The 23,374-nt window shown below is 42.6% G+C and overlaps 1 protein-coding gene across 2 annotated transcripts in view; it reads left to right on the plus strand.

Moving 5' to 3' along the window:
* The first annotated feature begins 1,390 nt into the window (after nucleotides 1-1,390).
* Nucleotides 1,391-23,374, plus strand: part of ARFGEF1 (ARF guanine nucleotide exchange factor 1) — a 181,744-nt gene continuing 159,760 nt past the window's right edge. The window contains exon 1 of one of the 2 annotated variants that reach the window (XM_073330931.2): nucleotides 1,391-2,020. In XM_073330931.2, coding sequence (XP_073187032.1) covers nucleotides 1,897-2,020 — 124 coding nt within the window. In that variant the 5' untranslated portion in view covers nucleotides 1,391-1,896. The remainder of the gene's footprint in view (nucleotides 2,021-23,374) is intronic. The other variant, XM_073330927.2, reaches the window with a different exon arrangement.

The following is a 23,374-nucleotide window of genomic DNA, read 5'->3' on the forward strand; positions in this document are numbered from 1 at the left end:
GCTATGGTCTGTCCCAAAGTCAGAAAGATTTCACTTGTGAGTGACATCTCTATGTACCTTCTACTTGCCTCAGGGGACTGTTATTGGGCTTATATCAGGTCTACACTACAAACTGGTGCTGGGATAGCCACGGCAATTGTAGGTTTGATTTGTGACTGATGTAGCTGTGCCAGCAAAAGCCCCTAGTATAGACATAGTTGTACAGTATATACAGTTATAAAGCAAAGTTATAAAGCAAAGTGTGCTTTTGCCAGTATATCTTATTTTGCTCGGGGATGTGGGGGGTGGGCAAGAATAAACTGTGCCAGCAAAAGTGCAGTTTTGTTGGTACCGTATAAGCTGCATCCACACTACGAGCACTTTGCTGGTATTATATACCGGAATACTAATGCCAGCAAAATTCTCCTAGTGTAGACCTGGACTTAGTTGGGGTCAAATCCTACATTAGATACATTTCTACTAATTCTGAGTGCAAAATTTGGGCCTTACTATTATTTATTGTTACTTAGCATTTGTTGAGAGCTGACCTTATGCTTGGTTCTCTACAGAATATGAAGAAAATACCATCCCTATCCCAGGGGAATAAGATCTAAGAAGATAAACACAGACAACAATTAAAACACAAAAACACCATTTAATCATGTAGTGGAGGTGTAAAAAAATTACAGCAACGCTTTAGCTTAGGCTTTGTTTTACATATCTCACTGCACACTAAAGAGAGGAGAGGTGTTAACATTGATGGCCCTTGTGAAATAACTGATTTAAAATGGGACTTTAAGGGGGTTGAGTACTCTTTGCATCGATGGCAAAGAGGAGGCAACTGTTCAGAAAGACTGAATCTTTGTAAAATGCTTTGAGGTCTTTGGGAAAAAAAAAACTCTTTAGAAGTGCACAGTAATATCATTAATAAGAAAAACTCCTGGTGGTCCTCCTCAGTATCATGAACAATTTGCAAATATACAAACAGGGTTCCTACCCCTGCTCTTGTGAGTTACATCTCAGATCAAAGTGAAGGGCTGAGAGGCTGGGACAGCATGAACGCAGAAGATTAGGCTATCTCATTGACATAAATCCCTCTATCGTTAGAGGGCCTGCCCGAGAGAGTCCCAACTTCCTCCTGCTGGGCAGAGCAGGGCAGGGCAAGCAGGTCTGCCCAAAAGAGTCTTACCCCCTAAGCAGCGCGAGACCCGGGGCAGTCTCCCTGAGGGGATCTCTTGCGGTAGCCAGGGTGAAACTTTGCGGCGAGCAGCTCTGCCTGAGGGAGGGTGGTGGCTCCGGGACAGAGGAGCCTGAGGGAGTCTCTCCCCCAGCGACGGGCAGCGCTGCCTCAGGCTGGCTCGCTCGCTGGCCGCCCGGAGGGGGGCGGTGCTGCCGCTCCCTGTGCTGAAGTAGCTCCCAGGTGGCAGCGCCCCGCTCTCCCCTGCCCTCCCTCCGCACCTGTAGCGCGCCGCAGGCAAGTCCCTGCCGAGCCGCCGTAGTGCCGCGGCTCTGCCCGCTCCCTCCCTCTCTCCCTCCGCCTTTCTGCCGGGTTGGGGTATCGCGCCGCCGCTTCCTCCTCTGCAGCCCTTCGGCCGCGGCCCTGACGTCGTTTCCTTCCAACATGGCGAGCGCAGGTCGTTGCCGCCGCTAATGGAGGCTGGTGCGGGCGGGCGACTCCGGGGCTGAGAGCGCCACGGTCGGAGCTACCTGCCGAGCGGGGCTGCAGCGCCCAGGCCGGGCCCGTCCCCGGGGCCTCGCTCACGGCGCGGTGACCTGCTCCGCTCCCCCTCTCTGCCCCCCCCCCCCCCGCGGCCGGGCGGCCACAGTCCCGGACCTGCAGCCGCCCGAGTGCCCCCCGCTTGCCCGGTCCCCGCTGCCTTCCCCCGGCGGGAGCGGCCGGTCCCCCCGATCGCGCCCATGTATGAAGGCAAGAAGACGAAGAACATGTTCCTGACCCGGGCCCTGGAGAAGATCCTGGCCGACAAGGAGGTGAAGAAGGCGCATCACTCCCAGCTGCGCAAAGCCTGTGAGGTGGCCCTAGGTGAGAGCCGGGGAGGGAGCGGGGGCTGGGGCAGGCGGTGCCCCTGGGCTGACCCCCTTCCTCTCAGGTCCCCCTCTCCCGCAGCCAGCCGGGTGATGGGGGAGACAAGGCGGCGGTGGGGCCCGTTGGAAGGGGGGCGTGATCTGGGGGTTCACAGGCGTTGGGGGAGCGGAGGGGGGCTGATGGAGGGATTGGAGGGGGAGAAGGAGGGTTAGCTGGGGGCTGGTGATCGAAAGGCGGCATCAGACAGGCCCTTGTGATCAAGCCGAAGATGTGGCCGTCCTGGTGTTTGTGTAACTGGGGATGGGAAGAAGAGACCGGGGGGACCAAAGTCTTTTGGTTATTACACTGCAAGCAACTACTGGTGTGTTTGGATCCCGGAGAGAGAGAGGTTGCCGAGTTGCCCCTTGTTGACAGCGAGGGGAAGGGATGCAGTCAGTTGCCCTGGCGGGGTTTCACCGCCCCACACGCCCAGGATGAATAGGCAGAGAAGAAGGTGTGTGTGTGTGTGCTGAGCTGAGCTGACCTGGAAGAACAAGGCCGCCGGGGAGGGAGCAGGTGACAGGCAGCGATAAAGGGGGAGGGAAGAGAAAGAAAGGGGGATGATGGAAAACAAGAGACAATGACACTCAGGCCACGTCTAAAATTGATGTCTGTTCTCTGAATTAGGAAGCTATTCTATAGGGAGGAAGAATGAGGGTGGAGGAGATTCAGTCCATAGCTGTCTGAAAGGAACCTAGGTAGTGTTTGTGTATGGAGAGAAAAATAGCTGCTAGAAAAGGGGGTTTCTTTCATGTATTGCAGAGTTAATGTAACCACAGTGAAGGGAGATAAACATTGTGGGTGCGTTCATGTCGCTCTAGATGAACGAAGTATTAAGGTTGTGATATAGGTGACTGTATAAGGTTTAGGTGAGGAGATACTGAGAAGAAAAAAGGGTTGGCTGTGTGAAACATGCATTTTGGCTTAAACATCATGGTGTAATGAGCACAGGCCAAGGCACTGATCTCTGGACTGAGAAATGACCGCACATTCATCAAGATGATTGTATCATTTAATTGGAAGAAAATCTGCCTTTGAGTTGTTTAGATGTATTCTTTTTATCCTTAAATTGTCAATGCTGTCGGTGTTGTTGAAGTGATTTTATCTTATGAATTTTTGGTAATATGTTCATTTTAAGTAGATTTATTTAAAAGGACATAATTAACCTGAAATTTACTTTAAAAAATCAATTATAAGTCGTTTCATGCGCTATACCAGCTCATGAGTTTTTCTGCTACTTTTGTCGCTTTAAAATCATATTTTCCTTTTTAAAAATTAAAATAGTTGTCTCCTTTGTTTGTGATATACCCTGACCAACAGAGGAAATTGGATATAATGAAACTGAGACTATTCACAAAGTGCTGTCAAACACACAAAGTAAACAAATTGAAGAAAGTATTTCATCTCTAATCTTTGTGATAGTTTTTTTTTTTTAAAAGACAGAAGTGGGATAATGTCCATTTGACTTACAACATAGATTACGCACTTACCCTTTATTTACAACTTAAATTCAATTAACTAAATATAAAACATGCAGTTTTAAAAACTGAGTTTATATCTGGATCATTTTATGTGGACTTGGACAGTAGGAAACCTCATGTGATTATACTTTATTTCAGAAATTCAATTATTTATTTGTATCCCTGGAGCATCCAGATTCTAACACTAGGATGTTGGTCCCATTGTGTTAGGTGCTATAAAAATATAAACAGCTCTTGCCCTAAAGATCTTGCAGTTTAATATCCTGATCATGCAAACTGATCTTTGCTGGCAGACCCATACTCACAATGAGCCCCACTGATTACTGTGTCAGTGTTGAGTTTTACTGAAATCTTCAACTGTGGTTCCAATTCCAAGATTGGCATCTAAATAGGGACAAGACATGACACATGGGTGTGAAGACGGCAGAAGACAGGAGAGTGAGATAGATAAGGCAATACAAGATTGTATATATTAGCTAATATAAAACATGAAGACTTCATGGGTCTTTTGAATAGTATAATTGAACAAATTATAGTGTTTTTATTGTAAAAAATATTTAGATTGATAAAATAAAAACCTTAATGGGTGATTGTTTGGGGACTCAACATTTTTATAGCCCCATCTTCTACTTAGAACAGTGATATTTAGCTCTTGAATAGCAGTTTCCATCCATAGATATCTACATGCTTTACAAAGGAAGGGAAATATCATTTTCCCCATTTCACATATGGGGAAACTGAGGCATGGAGTGAGATGTCTCACCCACATCACATCGTGGCAGAGATAGGAATGTGGCTGATTCCTAGAAATGTTATGATTCCTAATCTATTCCCCTATCAGCTCGGACTGCCTCTCCACATTATTATAGAAGTCTTTTAATTGTAATTATGTAAATCTCGGTTTTCACTTCTTGCTTATAAAACCAAAAACATTACCATCTTGCATTTTTGGATGTTGAGTGCTAAAACCAATTTTTAATGAAACTTTAGTGAGGCCTTACATAATGATTTAAAGCAACTGCAGGTGATCTGCTGAGGAATTGATTTTGTTTTTCTTGGTTAAATGGGATTTAGCTTTTACCTAATGTTACTAAAATGCATTGTATATATTTAAATCAGCTAAAATATTGTTGTCGGTCTGAATAGTTAATCCACAAAGTTCTAGTTAAATTATTTCATGAATTTTTTTAAAAAGCTTTTTCATTACTAATTTGGGATCTTCTCAAGCATAGCAGTGCCAATGATATAATAATAGGATATTACCTACTGACAGTAGATTAGAAGAATACTGTAATTAAAATCAGTTGTGACTCTGATCCAAATATTAGTTCTGCCTGGGTCCTTGTTTTGCAGGATATGTTTTAGTTAATACAGATCTGCATATTAAACAGAAACTAAAAAATATTTTAGCCAAGGAGTTTTTGGACCCACCTTTTGGAGAGAACCTTTAATAATAACAACAACAGCAAATACATGTGTGCCATGGAACCAAAGGAAGGTGGACAGAGAATACGTTTTGGTCTCTTTATGCTTTCTATTTAATTGTGTTCATTGCTAAAAATCTCAAATGCTTAGATGCCTTAGAAATATGTAAGATATACAATACTGATATAATATGAAGGTCCCTACTCAACTGTTTACATTTACTGCTCAATCATAGTGAACAACTAAAGGCATTGGGGGGCGGGATCCTGAATCTTAACAGTAAAATTATAATGGACTCTATCTGTAAAGAATTTGAAATGCACAAAATAGCCAGCTGCTGCTTACACTGTTTTCTTCATACAGGTATATGTGGCCATCATTAGACAAGCCTCTCTGCTTTTTTTAGAGTAGCAGCCGTGTTAGTCTGTATCCGTAAAAAGTAAAGGAGTACTTGTGGCACCTTAGAGACTAACAACTTTATTAGAGCATAAGCCACGAAAGCTTATGCTCTAATATATTTGTTAGTCTTTAAGGTGCCACAAGTACTCCTTTGCTTTTTTTCAATAATTTTTTTTTTGTATTGTTCAAATTGTCAGGTTGGTGGGGTCCTATATTTGGTCTACTTAATGTTCCTTATATTAGATCTGGCTGTAAATTTTACATCTTTGTTTCTAAAAACAATTTTTTGGCGTTCCTTTTGTCCTGTTTTTTTAAAATCATGTGGTCAATGTCAGGAGCCCAGCATATATAAATAACAAGTAAAAAACAAAAAACTTCTAGCGTACTCATGTACTAAGCAAGGAAATTAGTAAGGAAACATTATTTTGAGATTTCAAGGGGTTATTGTGAACAACAGGGAGTTTAAAACCTTTAAAATAGGAATATTTTCACTCCTTACTTATAATCCCTACATATTGCTTGGCATTCTTTACTATTACATTTTTCTTAGAATCTTACTCTGTAGTGTGTTTCCCTTTTGAAGCGTGAATGAAGGAAACTTTTTTCTTGAGTATTAACTATGATTGAGTATGATTCTTTCTGCCAACCAGGAGTGAAGATGAGGTTCTTTTAATGTAAACATCTTCATTTACCGGTTATTAAAATGTAAATTTAACCTTCTTTTTTTTTTTTTTGTGCACACAAAATAATTTGAATTATAGCTATGTTTTCTTCAGGTTTTTTAATCCATCAGAATTAAAAGTCTGGTATTTACATTCCATTTTACCCCCCCTCCCCCAATTAAAAGCCTTTTTACCTGGATTCTGGTCTCGTCTGCCAAGTTGTGTAGGGTTTCATACAGAACACTGTCAGTTAAGTCTTGAAATTTTCACTTTTTTTACATTCCATTGTTTGTAATGCTTCTGAGAAGCCTGAACATTTCATATATTCTTTTCCACTCCTTTACTGTTTCTTGTGGAACACAGGTGACAAAAGAACTGTACATTGTTTACTTATTTGTGCACCAGTATCTTTTAAAATGTTATCAGGAATGCATTCATCTTTTGAATTGTTTGTTAATTTATTGCCTAATGCAGTCAATAGAATTAGATCTCCCATTATTCTTAGTGGGGCGCAGGCAAATGATTGCTACCATTTTGTGTTTTGTGGTTGTAATTTTAAGTTTTTCAACCATATTATTACATTGTCAAGGTAAATTGAAACGTGTGCCTAATCTACTTACGTATCCTTAAATTATTTTTCAGTTTGGATGGTAACAGGATTTTAATTTATTAATTGAAATAAAATGTTTAGTATTAAACATTTTTGTGTCAGTTGGTGTGTGAACCTGAATGGCTGGAGAGAGAATTCACAGAAAATAAGATTCACTTCTGGAATTTGTGGTTTATATACACAGTACTTGTGTAACCACAAGTTAGAATGATCTCTGGTCATATTCCCATCAACCATCTTAAATCTGTAAACTCCAAACAAACTATATAGAATTGTAAACAAAACAAGAATAATGGAACTACGCATCTGCTTGAAGTTCCCTGAACTGATGACACTGAAAACCCTGCCTGGAATTTAATCCACAAAAATCCATGCTGTTGTCTGGGTTGGCAAGGCCTACATTTATGACCCCACTGGGTGACGTGTGACATGGCTGTGGAACCTCCTGCAGGGAGGTCTGTTCAACCTTTGTACCGTGTCACATGCACGCTCTGTGTGACCATTTAGTATAGATACCACGTCATGCAATTGTTGCAGTGATAAATATCAGCATAGAATTACAATTTGAGTGTCATTCTCTGAAAATGACAAAAAGCTAGACTAAACCTACCTCTCAGTAGACTTGATTCACCTTCCCCTCAATCTGTGAAAGTAGAGATGAGCTGGGTGGGTCTCCTCTGCTCTGCTTTCTCTACTCTTCACTGTAGAACTCTTTCACATAGTCACCTTCTAGAGTGGGAGGGAGTGTTGGATAGATGTGTAGTAATAGGTATAATGGTAAAAAAAAAACAAAGGCCATGTCATGAATATGTACAGCATTTAATAAGTCCCCTTAAAAGTTAGTGCAGTTATAAAAATTTAGTGATTTAATTTATCATTGGCCTTTTCTGGAATAAATGCTCTTGCAAAGTTGTTAGTTATTTTTCTTGTGTACGCTGGCAGGCTTCTTATCTTAAATGACATCTTGTACCTTGTTACTAAACTTGGTGGTTAATTTTTAGATACTGAGGCCAAGATTTTAGAGCGCCTATATGCTTGATCGGAAAGATACAATACTTAGAAGAATTACTATCTTTTCTCTTGTACTCTTGGGTTGCTATGAAAAGAATAATAAACCTTGCAGTTACATTGTCCCAATAGCTTCTTCTGATTCAAACAGAGTTCTTTTAAAAATCTATTAATGTTAGATTATTAAAATGGGTTAGACTCTTCTGTTTTTTATATTGTTTGTTATGTCTCAGATAGCTTTTGAAGCAACAAAATCTCATTGGTTAATATTGTCACTGTCTTCCCCCTCAACACTTATTGTTATATTCTTCCAGTTGAGATGTCAGGTAAGGAGCTTACTGTATTCATGCTGTTGCTAAAAGGGGCACTGTGTAATTAAGACTTTTCTTCCCCTTTTGCTAAGACCGAAGACTCTCTTATCAGTAACACTATCTTCCAGGTTTGTTAGCACATCTGAGACTTGATGTAGTGTTACCAGTTAGCCAGATTTACAGGACTGAGGAAAACCCGTGTAGTTAGAAAACAAGGCTCCATATCTTGAACGCCTTATTCAGTAATTTCTTGACTGTTTGGAATGATAACACTGACCAATGCTAATCCTTGGAAGGGAAAAAGAGATACTAATTCCTTTTGCTCTAGAGTTACTTAATAAGGACTGAAAGAACGAGGAATACTTGTGACACCTTAGAGACTAACCAATTTATTTCAGTATAAGCTTTCGTGGGCTAAAGCCCACTTCATCAGATGCATGCAGTGGAAAATACAGTAGGAAGATTTTTATATATATATATACACATACACACACACACACACACACAGAACATGGAAAAAATGGGGGTTGCCATACCAACTCTTAACGAGACTAATCGATTAAGGTGGGCTATTATCAGCAGGAGGAAAAAAAACTTTTGTAGTGATAATCAGGATGGCCCATTTCAAACAGTTGACAAAAAGGTGTGAGTAACAGTAGGGGGAAAATTAGCATGGGGAAATAGTTTTTAGTTATTGTAATGACTCATCCACTCCCAAGCCTAATTTAATGGTGTCCAGTTTGCAAATTAATTCCAGTTCTGCTGTTTCTTGTTGGAGTCTGTTTTTTAAATAAGTGCTGTGAATCTCTGATAAGCCAGTGTCTTGTATTAGGTTTATTTTTTATAATAAGTTATTGTGGATCAAATGTGGGTAGGGAAGAATTTAATGGATAAGACATGCCAATTCTTTTGTTGTCCTGGTAAAATGAAAAGCCAATGGAAACTTTCACCCTACTTGTAAATACAGAGTTCCAGTTGAAAAACAATAAAATACATCATATTTACTGTCTCTGTCACCAACAGAAGTTGGTACAATAAAAGATATTGCCCCACCCACCTTGTTTAATATCCTGTGACTGACATGGCTATAACACACTGCATAAAGTAAAATATATCCTCAATTTAAGATATAAAAATATCTCTAAGCTTTCTTTATCTTGACTTTCAATACATTCTGAACCTAATTTTAAATTTTTGTCTTAAAACATCTTTGTAACACAGAAAGTTCAACTTTTGAAGCTAGTGCTGTATAATAAACTGCAGTAGGGCTAATTGGAATGTTTAAACTTAAATGATAAAGTTGTCTTGTGACCACACTGATCTGTTTCTAACAATGAATCATCTTTGACCAGGAAAATGAAAATGTGAAATCTTCTTTTCTGTGTTCCCTACCAGCACATTTTTCCTCATCTTACTACCTCATTCCGTTCTCTTCTGTCTTTGTCCCCCTTTTTGCTCCAATCTTTCCTCCTTTTGTTCTTCACTCTCACTATCTACTTCTTCTACCTACTCTGCTTTTTCATTTTTTAGAATTATAGTGGCACTGATTCTGGGTATGTTGTTGTATGGGGGTATTCCAAATCGGAATATTTTAAGAACTCTCCTGTCTGTAATGACTGGTGAAATCAGATGTATGATGAGTCGGGTTTTCCTGGAGTCCTTCAGAAAAAAATGGCACCGGAGGTAATACTGTAACAGCACTTGATTTTAAAAATGGCTGGCTTACGGCTCTGTGGCCAATGAAAATTGACAAATAGGAGTGGTAAATTGTAGTTTCAGATAGCATAGCTGCGGTATATGTGTTTGGAGGTAGAAGGTTCTTGTTATGTCTTTTTTGTGTTGTTCATGAGGGCTGTATAGGTTGGCTGTAGGACCTTGAACAGTCAGGGAGAGACTGGTCTGTTTATTTGTGTATCAGTTTGGGCCATTTGTCTGGGCCCCTTTGGTCTTCGATCAGCTTCAGTGTTTGAAGTCTTTGAATAGTTAATCGCTCCTTGTTAATGGGACTGTGGAGATGAGCAGCAAGGTTCAGTGTATATATACCAGTTGCCAGGCAAAATCCTGAAGAGGCAAATAGAGAATTTCAGAAGGAGTTTACAAGAGGGCATGTAAGAGGCTCTTTTTCTAAGTGGTGTTCTATGTTTGATAGCATAGTGGCTAGCTGTGAATTGGTATCTGAGATCTGTAATGGATGTTCCATGTTTACTTTCCTGCCTGAAGGCAGAATGGACTTCCAGTATATGAAGTGAAAGTTGGTGACCTGGAAGAAAAGATTCTTGGATTGGAAGGATAAGTACAGATACTATGGAATCTCAGGGAGGCTGAGAAGTTCTTGGACAGCCAGATTCGGAAACATCATTATCCCAGATTCAAGGACAAAAGTAACTGGCCACCAAGAAACTGGAAAAGAGGTATTTGGAGAGGAAGCTTGACAGTTTGTACCCACCAGAGGCAAGAGGATGAAGTGGCATTCTACACTGTTGGAGGCAGATGAGAGTTGGCAGCCTCTGACTACCCAAGAGGAGAGGACCAGGAGGAATTATACATGTCTAAAATTTTCCTTTTGTTACCATGTCTTCAACATGCAAATTACGGAATATATCTCTGAATATCTAACTGCTCGAATGCAACAGAAAGGTATATAGGACACACTTGTGGAAGGCTGCTCAGCCCAAACCATAAGAAAATCAAGCATGCCCACAAAAAGATCCAGCCCTCTGAGTAATACATATGGTTCTTGTTGGAGAATTTTATATTAATAATGGAAATAATATTCTGCAAAGGACAGGTGGACAACAGAATTTCTTCCTTGGGCCAAGCCGTGATACTTGATACTCTAAAGGATATGTCTTCACTACCTGCCGGATCGGCGGGCAGCGATCGATCCAGTGGGGATCGATTTATTGCGTCTAGTGTAGACGCGATAGATCGATCCCCGAGTGCTCTCCCGTTGACTCCTGTACTCCAGTGCCACGAGAGGCACAAGCGGAGTCGACAGGGGAACAGCAGCAGTCGTCTCACTGTGGTGGAGACCCCACGGTAAGTCGATCTAAGTACGTCGACTTCAGCTACGTTATTCATGTAGCTGAAGTTGCGTAACTTAGATCGATTTCCCCCCCCCCCACGCCCAGTGTAGGCCAGGGCTAAGATTGGATGGCTTCTTAAATCAGTAGGCAAGGAGCCACTGGTGATGATGCATGTCAGTGGTAATAATGCTAATTCATGGGATGTCTTGCAGATTATAGATAGGTTGTGGAATCTCCGTCATTGGAGATTTTTAAGAGCAGGTTAGATAAACACCTGTCAGGTACATTCAAGATAATATTTAGTCCTACCTTTAGTGCATGGGGCTGATCTAGAAGACCTCTCAAAGTCCCTTCCAGTCCTATGATTCTGTGACTTCAGAGAACTCAAAAGGGTGCTGTAGTAGAAAATAAGTTGGATATTCTTCTCTGAAATCCTGTCCTGTCCTGTGAGTGAAAAAGGCAGACGATTCTAGAAGTGAACTGCTGGCTAGGCAAGTGGTATAATGTAGTGGGTTTTGTGAAATGTTGCTCCACCTTCTATGGGGAAGTAGATGGCCTCCATCTTGGTAGAAGAAGAATGGATCCCCTAGGGGGCTGGCTGGACTTCAACTAATAAGAAAAGGGAGAGGGTGAAAAGAGGAAACAAGTGAGCACTCGTTTAGCCCATCTAAGATGTTGAGAAAAAAGTTAATCAAGACACCAAAGGACACAAAGAAAATAAATTCTTTAATTGTCTATACACCAATGCCAGGAGCCTGAGTAATAAAGATTAGGCTCATAAATGAGCCAATTAAAGTTGAGCTTGTTGCTGGGGGAAAGATTCACATGACTGAAATGTTAAATAGGTTATAAGCATTGATTTTTAGGAAGGATCAAGTGGGCGAAAGGGAAGGGGTAGATGCTTACATACTATAGTGAACAGCATGGTATAAGAACCAATATAGAATGGGAATGGAAGCCCTCTGTCAAAAATGGCATGACCAGTTTTAGTCACTGACCACTTAGAACATCAATCCACAAGCATTTAAGATGATTTGCTTCCAACAGATAAAGCGCAAGGTTGTGTACAAGGTGGTGTCTGCTAGACACCAAGTTGCATTAGAGAACAGGGTGACCATCTCCTTAAGCACCTAGCTACAATGTGTAAGGGAAAAAAAGCTATGTTACCATGGGGACTTCAGTCTGAGTGATGGATACTGTAAGTCTCATGCTGTTAGTACTAAATTGTCATTGCAATTTCTAAAAATTATAGAAGATTTCCTAACTCAAAAAGTGTTGCATCCAGTATGGGGTAATTCTATATTAGAAATCATCTAGATGGATGATGAGGAGTTGATCGCATACTAAAAATTAGTGATAGATTAGATACAAGTGATCATGACCTGGTTCTTTTTGCACATAATAAATTTTGATAGTTCAAAACAGTGATTTTTATCCATCTGCTTGAAAGGGGCCAGTTTTACAATGCTGAAAACAATTATGAGCCAAATCAGTTGTGAGAGAGAATTAAACAGAAAAATGTGAATAACTGGGAATAATTGTTTAAGAGCATTTTATTAGATTATAAAACAAACAAAAAAAATACTTAACAAATAGAAGGGGGAAGTTCATAGTAATGCATATAAATCGGAAGGTAGGAATTATAGAAAATTGATGAGGGAAGCAAAAGGACATAAGGAGAAATCTATGGATAGCAGAGATAAGAACAATAAAGAGTTTTTAAATTATATTAGGAACAGAAGGAAACCTAACTGGTATTGGCCCATTACTAGAGAGAAATTGTAGCTATCAGTAATAATGCAGAAGAGACAAAGTGCTCAATAAGTGTTCTGTATTTGGGACAAAGCCAGATGATGTAGTCATAGCATGTGGTGATGGAATACTTTCCGTTCCAACAGTAACTAAGGAGGATGTTACACTGCAGCTACTAAAGCTAGACATTTTAAAATCAGTGGGTCCAGGTGGCTTGTATCCAGTAATTTTTAAAAGTGCTGGCCAAGGAGTGCTCTGCACTATTAATGTTGGGTTTTTTTTTTTTAAATAACTCTTGTAACGCTGAGGAAGTTCCAGAGGACTGGAAGAAAGCTAATGTTTTACCAGCATTTAAAAAGAGTAACTGTGTAATTATAGGCCTGTCAGCCTCACTCATTCCTGAGCAAAATAATGGAATAGCTGGAATGGAACTCACTAAAGGAAAGTAATATAATTGATGCCAGTCAGCATGAGTTTATGAAAAATAAATTTTGTCAAACTAACTTGATTTTTTTTTTTAAGATTATAAATTTGGTTGATAAAAGTAAGTGGTGATGTGATAAACTTCTGGAAGGTATTTGACTCAGTACCACAAGACATTTTAATTAAGAAACTAGAACGATACAAAATCAACATGCCACTTATTAAGTGGATGAAAAACTGGCTAACTGATCTCAAAATGTAGTTAATGGGAAATCATCAAGTGGGTGTGTTTCTAGTGGGGTCCTTCAGGCATCAGTGTTGGCTCTGCACTATTTAATGTATATATAAGTGACGTGGAAGAAAACAAAAATAATTACTGATCAATTTAGTAGATGACATGCAAACAGAGCTGATGTGTTTTGTTGCCCATGGCTGAAAATATTTTTGGCACTCCCCAATCAGCTGAGCACAAAAAAAGAAGAAAAAAGGCCAAGCATTGCGGCTTTGGGGCGCCAAGGGTGAGAAGGGGAAGAGAAGCCAAGCACCTGCCTGCCCACTCCAGATGTTGATGCTGAGGGCAACAGCCAAAAAACAGCCAAATGCCTGCCCATTCCTTCCCCTGAAAGTTGATACCCAGGTTGACTTCCCTGCACACAGATTGGGGGAGGGGTAAATAATGAAGAGGACACTCACTGATGCAGCACGATCGCTTGGTAACTTAGCGCATGGCTACATTTGCAGTTGTAGAGCGCTGTGAGTTAAACCCACCTTCATACAGTGCAGTAGGGAAAGCGCAGCAGTTTGTCCACACTGACAGCTGCAAGCGCACTGGCGTGGCCACATTTGCAGCACTTGCAGCAGCATTGGGAGCGGTGCACTGTGGGCAGCTATCCCACAGAGCACCTTTTCCCATTCTGGCGATGTGGCTTGGGGGAAGGGGGCTGGGAGTGTACTGTGCGCTCTGTCTTCCCTTTCGGTCTGCGGGAACTGCTGAGGAATATGCTGACGTTTGGCAGTTGAGTTATTCCTTAAGATTCAAAGTGACAGTGAGGACTCCAACGATGATATTGACTCGAGTATCGCAAATGACGCGCGTTTGCTTGTGGCATTCACGCACATGCTCACCACCGTGGAACGCTGCTTCTGGGCTCAGGAAACAAGCACTGAGTGGTGGGATCACATCATCATGCAAGTCTGGGATGACGAGCAGTGGCTGTAGAACTTTCGGATGAGAAAAGCCATTTTCATGGGACTGTGAGGAGCTTGCCCCCACCCTGCGGCACAAGGACACGAGATTGAGAGCTGCCCTGATGGTGGAGAAGCGGGTGGCTACTGCAATCTGGAACCTGACAACTTCAGAGAGCTACCGATCGGATGCTAACCAGTTTGGAGTGGGGAGGTCTACCATTGGCATCGTGTTGATGCAAGTTTGCAGGGTCATTAATCACATCCTGCTCAGAAGAACTGTGACTCCGGGTAACGTGCATGACATTGTGGCTGGCTTTGGACAAATGGGTTTCCCTAACTGCGGAAGGGCGATAGATGGGACTCATGTTCCAATTCTGGCACCAGCCCACCTAGCCTCTGAGTACATTAATCGGAAGGGCTATTTCTCTATGGTTCTCCAGGAGCTCGTGGATCACCATGGGCGTTTCGTTGACATTAATGCAGGCTGGCCAGAAAGGTGCATGACGCACGCATCTTTCATAACACTGGCCTGTTCAGGAAGCTGCAAGCCGGGACTTTTTTCCCAGACCAGAAGATCACCATAGGGGAAGTCAAAATGCCCATTGTGATCCTTGGAGACCCCGCTTACCTTTGATGCCGTGTCTCATGAAACCCTACACAGGGAGCCTAGACAGCAGCAAGGAGCAGTTCAACAACAGACTGAGCCAGTGCAGAATGAGTGTGGAGCGTGCTTTTGGCCGTTTAAAGGGTCACAGGCGCTCTCTGTATGGGAAGCTGGACCTGGTCGATAACAGCATCGCTGCGGTTATATCTGCGTGCTGTACCCTCCATAACATTTGTGAAGGGAAGGCTGAATGATTCACTCAGGCATGGAACTTGGAGGTTCAACACCTGGAGGCTGAATTTGAACAGCCAGAGAGCAGGGCTATTAGAGGGGCCCAGTGCAGGGCTGCAAGGATTAGGGATGCCTTGAGGGAGCAATTTGAGGCTGAAAGCCAACAGTAATGTCTGGGGTGGTTCCCTGCACGGGAGTGAAGTGTGGTAGGAATCTGTGTTTGCTACTAACTTGCAGTGCCTGTTGCTTTCCTGGGCTAAGGTTTCTTTACGTTATGCAATAATAAAGAATGTTTTCAAAGCCAAAAAAATCAATTTATTGAAAAGAAACACAACACAACTGCTTGGGAAACACCAAGGGCAAGGGGGTGGGGTGGGATGGGGAACGGCACAATCACAGATTTGCGTATGCCCTGTCTGGAGTGCTGTGCAATGCGTGCTGCACTTCAGGATGGCTATGCTGCATGGTGATGAGGGTTGAGTGCAGTGGGTAAGGGTAGTAGTTTTCAGGGCTGGGTGGTGAAACTACAGGTGTCGGAGGCAGCTGATGGCGGTAAGAACCCGGATGTTGGGGGTTGGAGGTGACATGGTGGCACAAGGGAAAGAGTTTTGGGACAAGGGCTGCAGGTGGGGGGGCAGGCACGGTAGTGCTCCACCTGCATAGCTACGAGTGCCTGGATCAAGTCCACTTGGCGCTCCATGGTGCTTATCAGTCACTCTGTGCTTTGGTGCCAGCAATCCTCATTGAGCTGGCGAACCCTCCTTTCACTCTCCCACTACTCCTGCACTTTTTTATTTTCATTAGTTGAATGCTGCATGACTTCATGCAGTATGTCCTCTTTGCTTCTACGTGGCCTCTTCCTGATTCTTTGCAGCCTCTCGGCCGTTGGTAACACAGACGGCTGAGATCTCAAGGTTGCATCTGTAAAGGCAAAATGCAACACTTAACAGAGGCAGCATTGTTCACACCAGACAAAGCAATGATTCCTCCGTACCCAAGGGCAAGCTAGTCCTATAGGAAAAGGGGAAGAGTCAATGGAGACTACACCAAATATGAGCCCCAGGAGGATACAGGATAGGTTGAAGAGGATTACAAGGGAGAATAGGAATGGAAAGAACTTGCAGCCAGAGGGAACACTGGAGAATAGCATCGTCACCAGGAAAAGGCAGGTCTATGTGATCGGGGACTCTTTACTGGAAGAATAGATAGGCCTATAACCAGAGCTGATCCAGAGAATAGAAGGGTATGCTGTCTGCCGGGTGCTAAGATACGGATATAGACCAGAGGTTGAAAAGGATCCTAAAGGGAGCAGGAAAGAATCCCCTAATTATCCTTCATGTGGGAACAAATGATACGGCTAGATTCTCGCTGGAAAGTATGAAGGGAGACTATGCTAGGCTGGGGAAGACGCTTAAGGAAATTGAGGCTCAGGTAATCTTTAGTGGCATTCTGCCTGTTCCTAGAGAAGGACAACAAAGGTGTGACAAGATTATGACTATCAACAGATGGCTTAGGCAGTGGTGCTATAAGGAGGGCTTTGGGATGTATGACCACTGGGAGGCATTCATGGACAGAGGACAGTTCTCTTGGATGGACTTCATCTGAGTAGGGAAGGAAATAGACTTCTAGGATGGAGGCTGGCACAACTGATTAAGAGAGCTTTAAACTAGGAATTTGGGGGAGATGGTTGGGAGATGTCCCGGTAATCTCCACGCCGGATTTTAGCATTGAGAGGAAAGAAAACGAAGTAAGAAAGGATACGGCCGTGGGTAGGAGGAAGGGCAGTGTAGATACAAGTCTAATAGGTTATACTGGCTGTAGAATGACTGTGCCTAATAGGGTACAGAATGTGAGTGGGGCCAAACAGCAAAAATTAAGATGTTTGTACACTAATGCGAGGAGCCTAGGTAACAAAATGGAGGAACTAGAGCTACTGGTGCAGGAAGTGAAACCAGATATTCTAGGGATAACAGAAACATGGTGGAATAGTCGTCATGACTGGAGTACAGGTATTGAAGGATATGTGCCGTTTAGGAAAGACCGAAATAAAGGTAAAGGTGGTGGAGTAGCATTGTATATCAATGATGAGGTAGAATGTAAAGAAATAAGAAGTGATGGAATGGATAAGACAGAGTCCGTCTGGGCAAAAATTACATTGGGGAAGAAAACTATTAGAGCCTCCCTGGGATAGTGCTCGGGGTGTGCTATAGACCACCGGGATCTAATTTGGATATGGATAGAGCCCTTTTTAATGTTTTTAATAAAGTAAATACTAATGGAAACAGCATGATCATGGGAAACTTTAACTTCCCAGATATAGACTGGAGGACGAGTGCTAGTAATAATAATAGGGCTCAGATTTTCCTGGATGCGATAGCTGATGGATTCCTTCATCAAGTAGTTGCTGAACGGACTAGAGGGGATGCCATATTAGATTTGGTTTTGGTGAGTAGTGAGGACCTCCATAGAAGAAATGATTGTAAGGGATAATCTTGGTTCAAGTGATCATGAGCTAATTCAGTTCAAACTGAACGGAAGGATTAACAAAAATAAATCTGCAGCTAGGGTTTTTGATTTCAAAAGGGCTGACTTTCAAAAATTAAGGAAATTAGTTAGGGAAGTGGATTGGACTGAAGAACTTATGGATCTAAAGCAGAGGAGGCCTGGGATTACTTTAAATCAAAGCTGCAGAAGCTATCGGAAGCCTGCATCCCAAGAAAGGGGAAAAAATTCATAGGCAGGAGTAGTAGACCAAGCTGGATGAGCAAGCATCTCAGAGAAGTGATTAAGAAAAAGCAGAAAGCACACAGGGAGTGGAAGATGGGAGGGATCAGCAAGGAAAGCTACCTTATTGAGGTCAGAACATGTGGAGATAAAGTGAGACAGGCTAAAAGTCAAGTAGAGTTGGACCTTGCAAAGGGAATTAAAACCAATGGTAAAAGGTTCTATAGCCATATAAATAAGAAGAAAACAAAGAAAGAAAAAGTGGGACTGCTAAACACTGAGGATGGAGTGGAGGTCAAGGATAATCTAGGCATGGCCCAATATCTAAACAAATACTTTGCCTCGGTCTTTAATAAGACTAAAGAGAATCTTAGGGACAATGGTAGCATGACAAATGGGAATGAGGATATGGAGGTAGATATTACCATATCTGAGGTAGAAGTGAAACTCAAGCAGCTTAATGGGACTAAATCGGGGAGCCCAGATAATCTTCATCCAAGAATATTAAAGGAATTGGCACATGAAATTGCAAGCCCATTAGCAAGAATTTTTAATGAATCTGTAAACTGTAAGGGGTTGTACCGTATGACTGGAGAATTGCTAACATAGTTCCTATTTTTAAGAAAGGGGAAAAAAAGCGATCCGGGTAACTACGGGCCTGTTAGTTTGACATCTGTAGTATGCAAGGTCTTGGAAAAAATTTTGAAGGAGAAGGTAGTTAAGGACATTGAAGTCAATGGTAAATGGGACAAAATACAACATGGTTTTAAAAAAGGGTAGATCGTGCCAAACCAACCTGATCTCCTCCTTTTGAGAAAGTAACAGATTTTTTAGACAAAGGAAACGCAGTGGATGTAATGTACCTAGTTTTCAGTACGGTGTTTGATACCATTCCACATGGGGAATTGTTAGTTAAATTGGAAAAGATGGGGATCAATATGAAAATTGAAAGGTGAATAAGGAATTGGTTAAAGGGGAGACTACAATGGGTCCTACTGAAAGGTGAACTGTCAGGCTGGAGGGAGATTACCAGTGGAGTTCCTCAAGGATCGGTTTTGGGACCAATCCCATTTCATCTTTTTATTACTGACCTTGGCACAAAAAGTGGGAGTCTGCTAATAAAGTTTGCGGATGATACAAAGCTGGGAGGTATTGCCAATTCAGAGAAGGACCGGGATATCCTACAGGAGGATCTGGACGACCTTGTAAACTGGAGTAATAGTAATAGGATGAAATTTAATAGTGAGAAGTGTAAGGTCATGCATTTAGGGATTAATAACAAGAATTTTAGTTATAAGCTGGGGACGCATCAATTAGAAGTAACGGAGGAGGAGAAGGACCTTGGAGTATTGGTTGATCGTAGGATGACTATGAGCCGCCAATGTGATATGGCTGTGAAAAAAGATAATGCAGTCTTGGGATGCATCAGGAGAGGTATTTCCAGTGGGGATAAGGAGGTTTTAGTACCGTTATACAAGGTATTGGTGAGACCTCACCTGGAATACTGTGTGCAGTTCTGGTCTCCCATGTTTAAGAAGGATGAATTCAAACTGGAACAGCTACAGAGAAGGGCTACTAGGATGATCCGAGGAATGGAAAACTTGTCTTATGAAAGGAGACTCAAGGAGCTTGGCTTGTTTAGCCTAACTAAAAGAAGGTTGAGGGGAGATATGATTGCTCTCTATAAATATATCAGAGGGATAAATACTGGAGAGGGAGAGGAATTATTTAAGCTCAGTACCAATGTGGACACAAGAACAAATGGATATAAACTGACCACCAGGAAGTTTAGACTAGAAATTAGACGAAGGTTTCTAACCATCAGAGGAGTGAAGTTTTGGAATAGCCTTCCAAGGGAAGTAGTGGGGGCAGAAAATCTATCTGGCTTTAAGATTAAACTCGATAAGTTTATGGAGGAGATGGTATGATGGGATAACATGATTTTAGTAATTAATTGATCTTGAACTATTCATGGTAAATAGGCCCAATGGCCGGTGATGGGATGTTAGATGGGGTGGGATCTGAGTTACTACAGAAAATTCTTTCTTGGGTATCTGGCTGGTGAATCTTGCCAATGTGCTCAGGGTTTAGCTGATCGCCATATTTGGGGTTGGGAAGGAATTTTCCTCCAGGGCAGATTGGAAGAGGCCCTGGAGGTTTTTTCGCCTTCTTCTGTAGCATGGGGAACAGGTCACTTGCTGGAGGATTCTCTGCTCCTTGAAGTTTTTAAACTTTGATTTGGGGACTTCAATAGCTCAGACGTAGGTGAGAGATTTTTCACAGGAGTGGGTGGGTGAGATTCTGTGTTCTGCGTTGTGCAGGAGGTCGGACTAGATGATCATAATGGTCCCTTCTGACCTTAGTATCTATGGATCGACACAATTGTGTAATTTGCCTGTTCCAAAGCGAGCGCACATAACCCATGGGAGCCCAAAAACGGTGAGTAAGCACAGGGTCAAGTATGTTTGTTTCATGGCTGTACTGTCCTCTGGGTTTCTATGCTTTGGGGAGAGCCAGCAGCGGCAGGGGGCCCCTGTACTGAACATTGGCCCCACATTTTCCACAGGCGTTTGTCCTGGAAGATATCTCGCTGCTGAGGGTGACCAGGGAAGCAAGGGAGGGTCTTCTACTGCAATGTGACTTCCACCCTGGCCCGTGTGCAGCAATGGTCCCCCCATCCCTCATGGCACAGTGGCATTGAGAAGTTAACCTTACTGGGATGAGGACAACAGTGGCTCTCCCGACAAAGCTGCTCAAGCGCATTGCCCAAGTTCTGGCTGAGACCTTTGAAGAGATCACTGAGGCCGATTACAGTGATGTGAGAGAGCACATCAACGCCCTGTTCCGCATCTAGGCATGCATGCAACCTTAACCCTCCTCGCCCCAAGAGCCTGCACCAAATAACTTCCTTCCCAAAATAAAAGCCACTTACCGGGAACCTCCTCTGGTGTTTGTCCTGCCCCAGGCACTGGCTGCCGAGACTGCTACCTTCCTCCTGGCTTGAGAACCGCTCCTTGCTGCATGCGTCTAGGGATTCCGGGGTGTCTTCTTCCACCGGAGCACCCTCGCTCCCGCTTTGCTGCTCCTCCTTCTTCTCGTGCCTTTTTGCACTGGACTCTGAGGTGTCCATGGTGGTACTCGGCATGGAGGTGGGGTTGCCCCCAAGTATTGCGTTCAGCTCTTTGTAAAAACGGCAGGTCGCAGGGGCAACACCGGAGCGGCTGTTTGCCTCTCGGGCTTTGCAGTAGGCATTCCGCAGCTCCTTCACTTTAACCCTGCAATGCGTCCCGGTCATGGCCCCTTTCCAGCATGGACCTTGATATCTGCCCGAAGATATCGTAATTCCTGCGGCTGGAGCGCAGCTGGGACTGGACAGCTTCCTCGCCATTGCACCATACTGGGGCTCGTCTGGCATGTGGAGGCATGGTCACCTGGAAAGATTTTCTGAGAGCATTCCATACCTGGCTGAGCAAACAGGAAGGGGACTTTCAAAATTCCCAGCGAATCTAAAGGGCAGGTCTGACGGTTGGTCACCTGAGGGCAGGGCAGTAGAGTTCAAAGTGATGACCAGAGTGGCTAGAACGGGCATTGTGGGATACTTCTGGAGGCCGATCACAGTGCAAGAACAGACCAGGGCGTCCATACTGACGCTGTGGTGCTCCAGTGGTGGCGCAGCAAACGTTATTCCACTCGCTGAGGTGGAGTACCAGCCGCGCTGTAGCCGCACAGACAGAGTGCTCTGTGTCTTGACAGTGTGGATAAGGAGTGAGCTAGGGCGCCCAGATCTCCTTTATTGCTCTGTAACTCGCAAGTGTAGCCAAGCCCTTAGGCTCAGATAATCAGTGTGTGTTTTAGTATGACCATACGTAAAGTTATGCATCAAGAACAAAAGCCATAATGTACCTGATGGAGGATTCAATCCTGGGAAGCAGTGATTCTGAAAAGGAGTTGATGATCATTGTGTGTGTGTGTGTGTATATATATATATATAAAATCAGCTGGACATTTTGAAGATTCTGGCCAAAGGAATTGAGGCAATCCTTTGATGCATAACTAGGGGAATATTGAGTAGGAAAAAAAGATGTTATATGATATGTGTATTTGGTATTGCTGTGACCGATAATGGGATACTATGTCCACAGTTGAAGAAGAATGTTGATTAATTGGAGGGGGTTCAGAGAAGAGCCATGCAAATGATAAAAGGATTGGACAACATGCCCTATAGTGAAAGACCCAATGAGCTCAGTCTGTTTAGTTTATCAAAAAGAAGGTGAAGGGTTGATTTAATCACAGTGTATGAGTACAGTACTCTACATGGAAAATAGAAATTTAGTAATAGAGAACTCTTCACTCTATCAGACAAAGGGATAACAGAATCCAAAGGCTGGAAGTTGAAGCTAGACAAATTCAAACTAGAACTATCATAATTTTTAGTGAGGATAATTAGCCATTGAAACAATTTACTCAGAGTTGTGGTGGTTTTTACATTGGTGTAAACTTTTAAATCAGGATTGGATGTTTTCTAAAAGACAAGCTCTAGTTCAAACAAGAATTAATTCAGGGAAATTCTATGGCCTGTATTGTGCAGGAGGTCGGACTAGATAATCAGAATGGTCCCTTCTGCCTTTATAACCTATTAATCTTTGAAAAATATTCCCTGCTGTTGTGGGGACAATTTTTTTCCCCTTGAGGGAGGAAACAATCTATCTTTATGGCAGCTTTAGTATGTGTAGTGGTCGGGGGAGTTCTGGGGTGGTTTTACTATATTAAAAATACAAGTAAAGTTTTACTGTACTGCATGAAGCTTGTGGCTTCATTGCACAAGTGAATAGAATACTCCTAAAATACTCAAGGAGCTGACTGAGGAGATACCTGAGCCATTAGCAATTATCTTTGAAAAGTTATGCAAGACGGGAGAGATTCCAGATGACTGGAAAAGGACAAATATAGTGCCCATCTATAAAAAGGGAAATAAGGACAACCCAGGGAATTACAGATAGTCAGCTTAACTTCGGTACCCAGAAAGACAATGGATCAAATAATTAAGTAATCAATTTGCAAAAATCTGGAAGATAAGGTGATAAGTAACAGTCAGCGTGGATTTGTCAAAAACAAATTGTGTCAAACCAACCTGATGGCTTTCATTGACAGTTTAACAAGCCTTGTGGATAGGGAGGAAGTGGTAGACGTGGTATATCTTGATGTTAGTAAAGCTTTTGATACTGTCTCGCTTGATACTGACCTTCTCATAAACAAACTAGGGAAATGCAACCTAGATGGAGCTACTATAAGGTGGGTGCAAAACTGGTTGGAAAACTGTTCCCAGAGAGTAGTTATTAGTGGTTCACAGTCATGCTGGTAGGGCATAATGAGTGGGGTCCTTCAGGGATCAGTTCTGGGTCCGGTTCTGTTCAATATCTTCATTAGTGATTTAGATAATAGTATAGAGAATACACTTATAAAGTTTG

Source organism: Lepidochelys kempii, chromosome 2 (genome assembly GCF_965140285.1).
Source record: "Lepidochelys kempii isolate rLepKem1 chromosome 2, rLepKem1.hap1, whole genome shotgun sequence".
In the NCBI taxonomy this organism is placed as follows: domain Eukaryota; kingdom Metazoa; phylum Chordata; order Testudines; family Cheloniidae; genus Lepidochelys; species Lepidochelys kempii.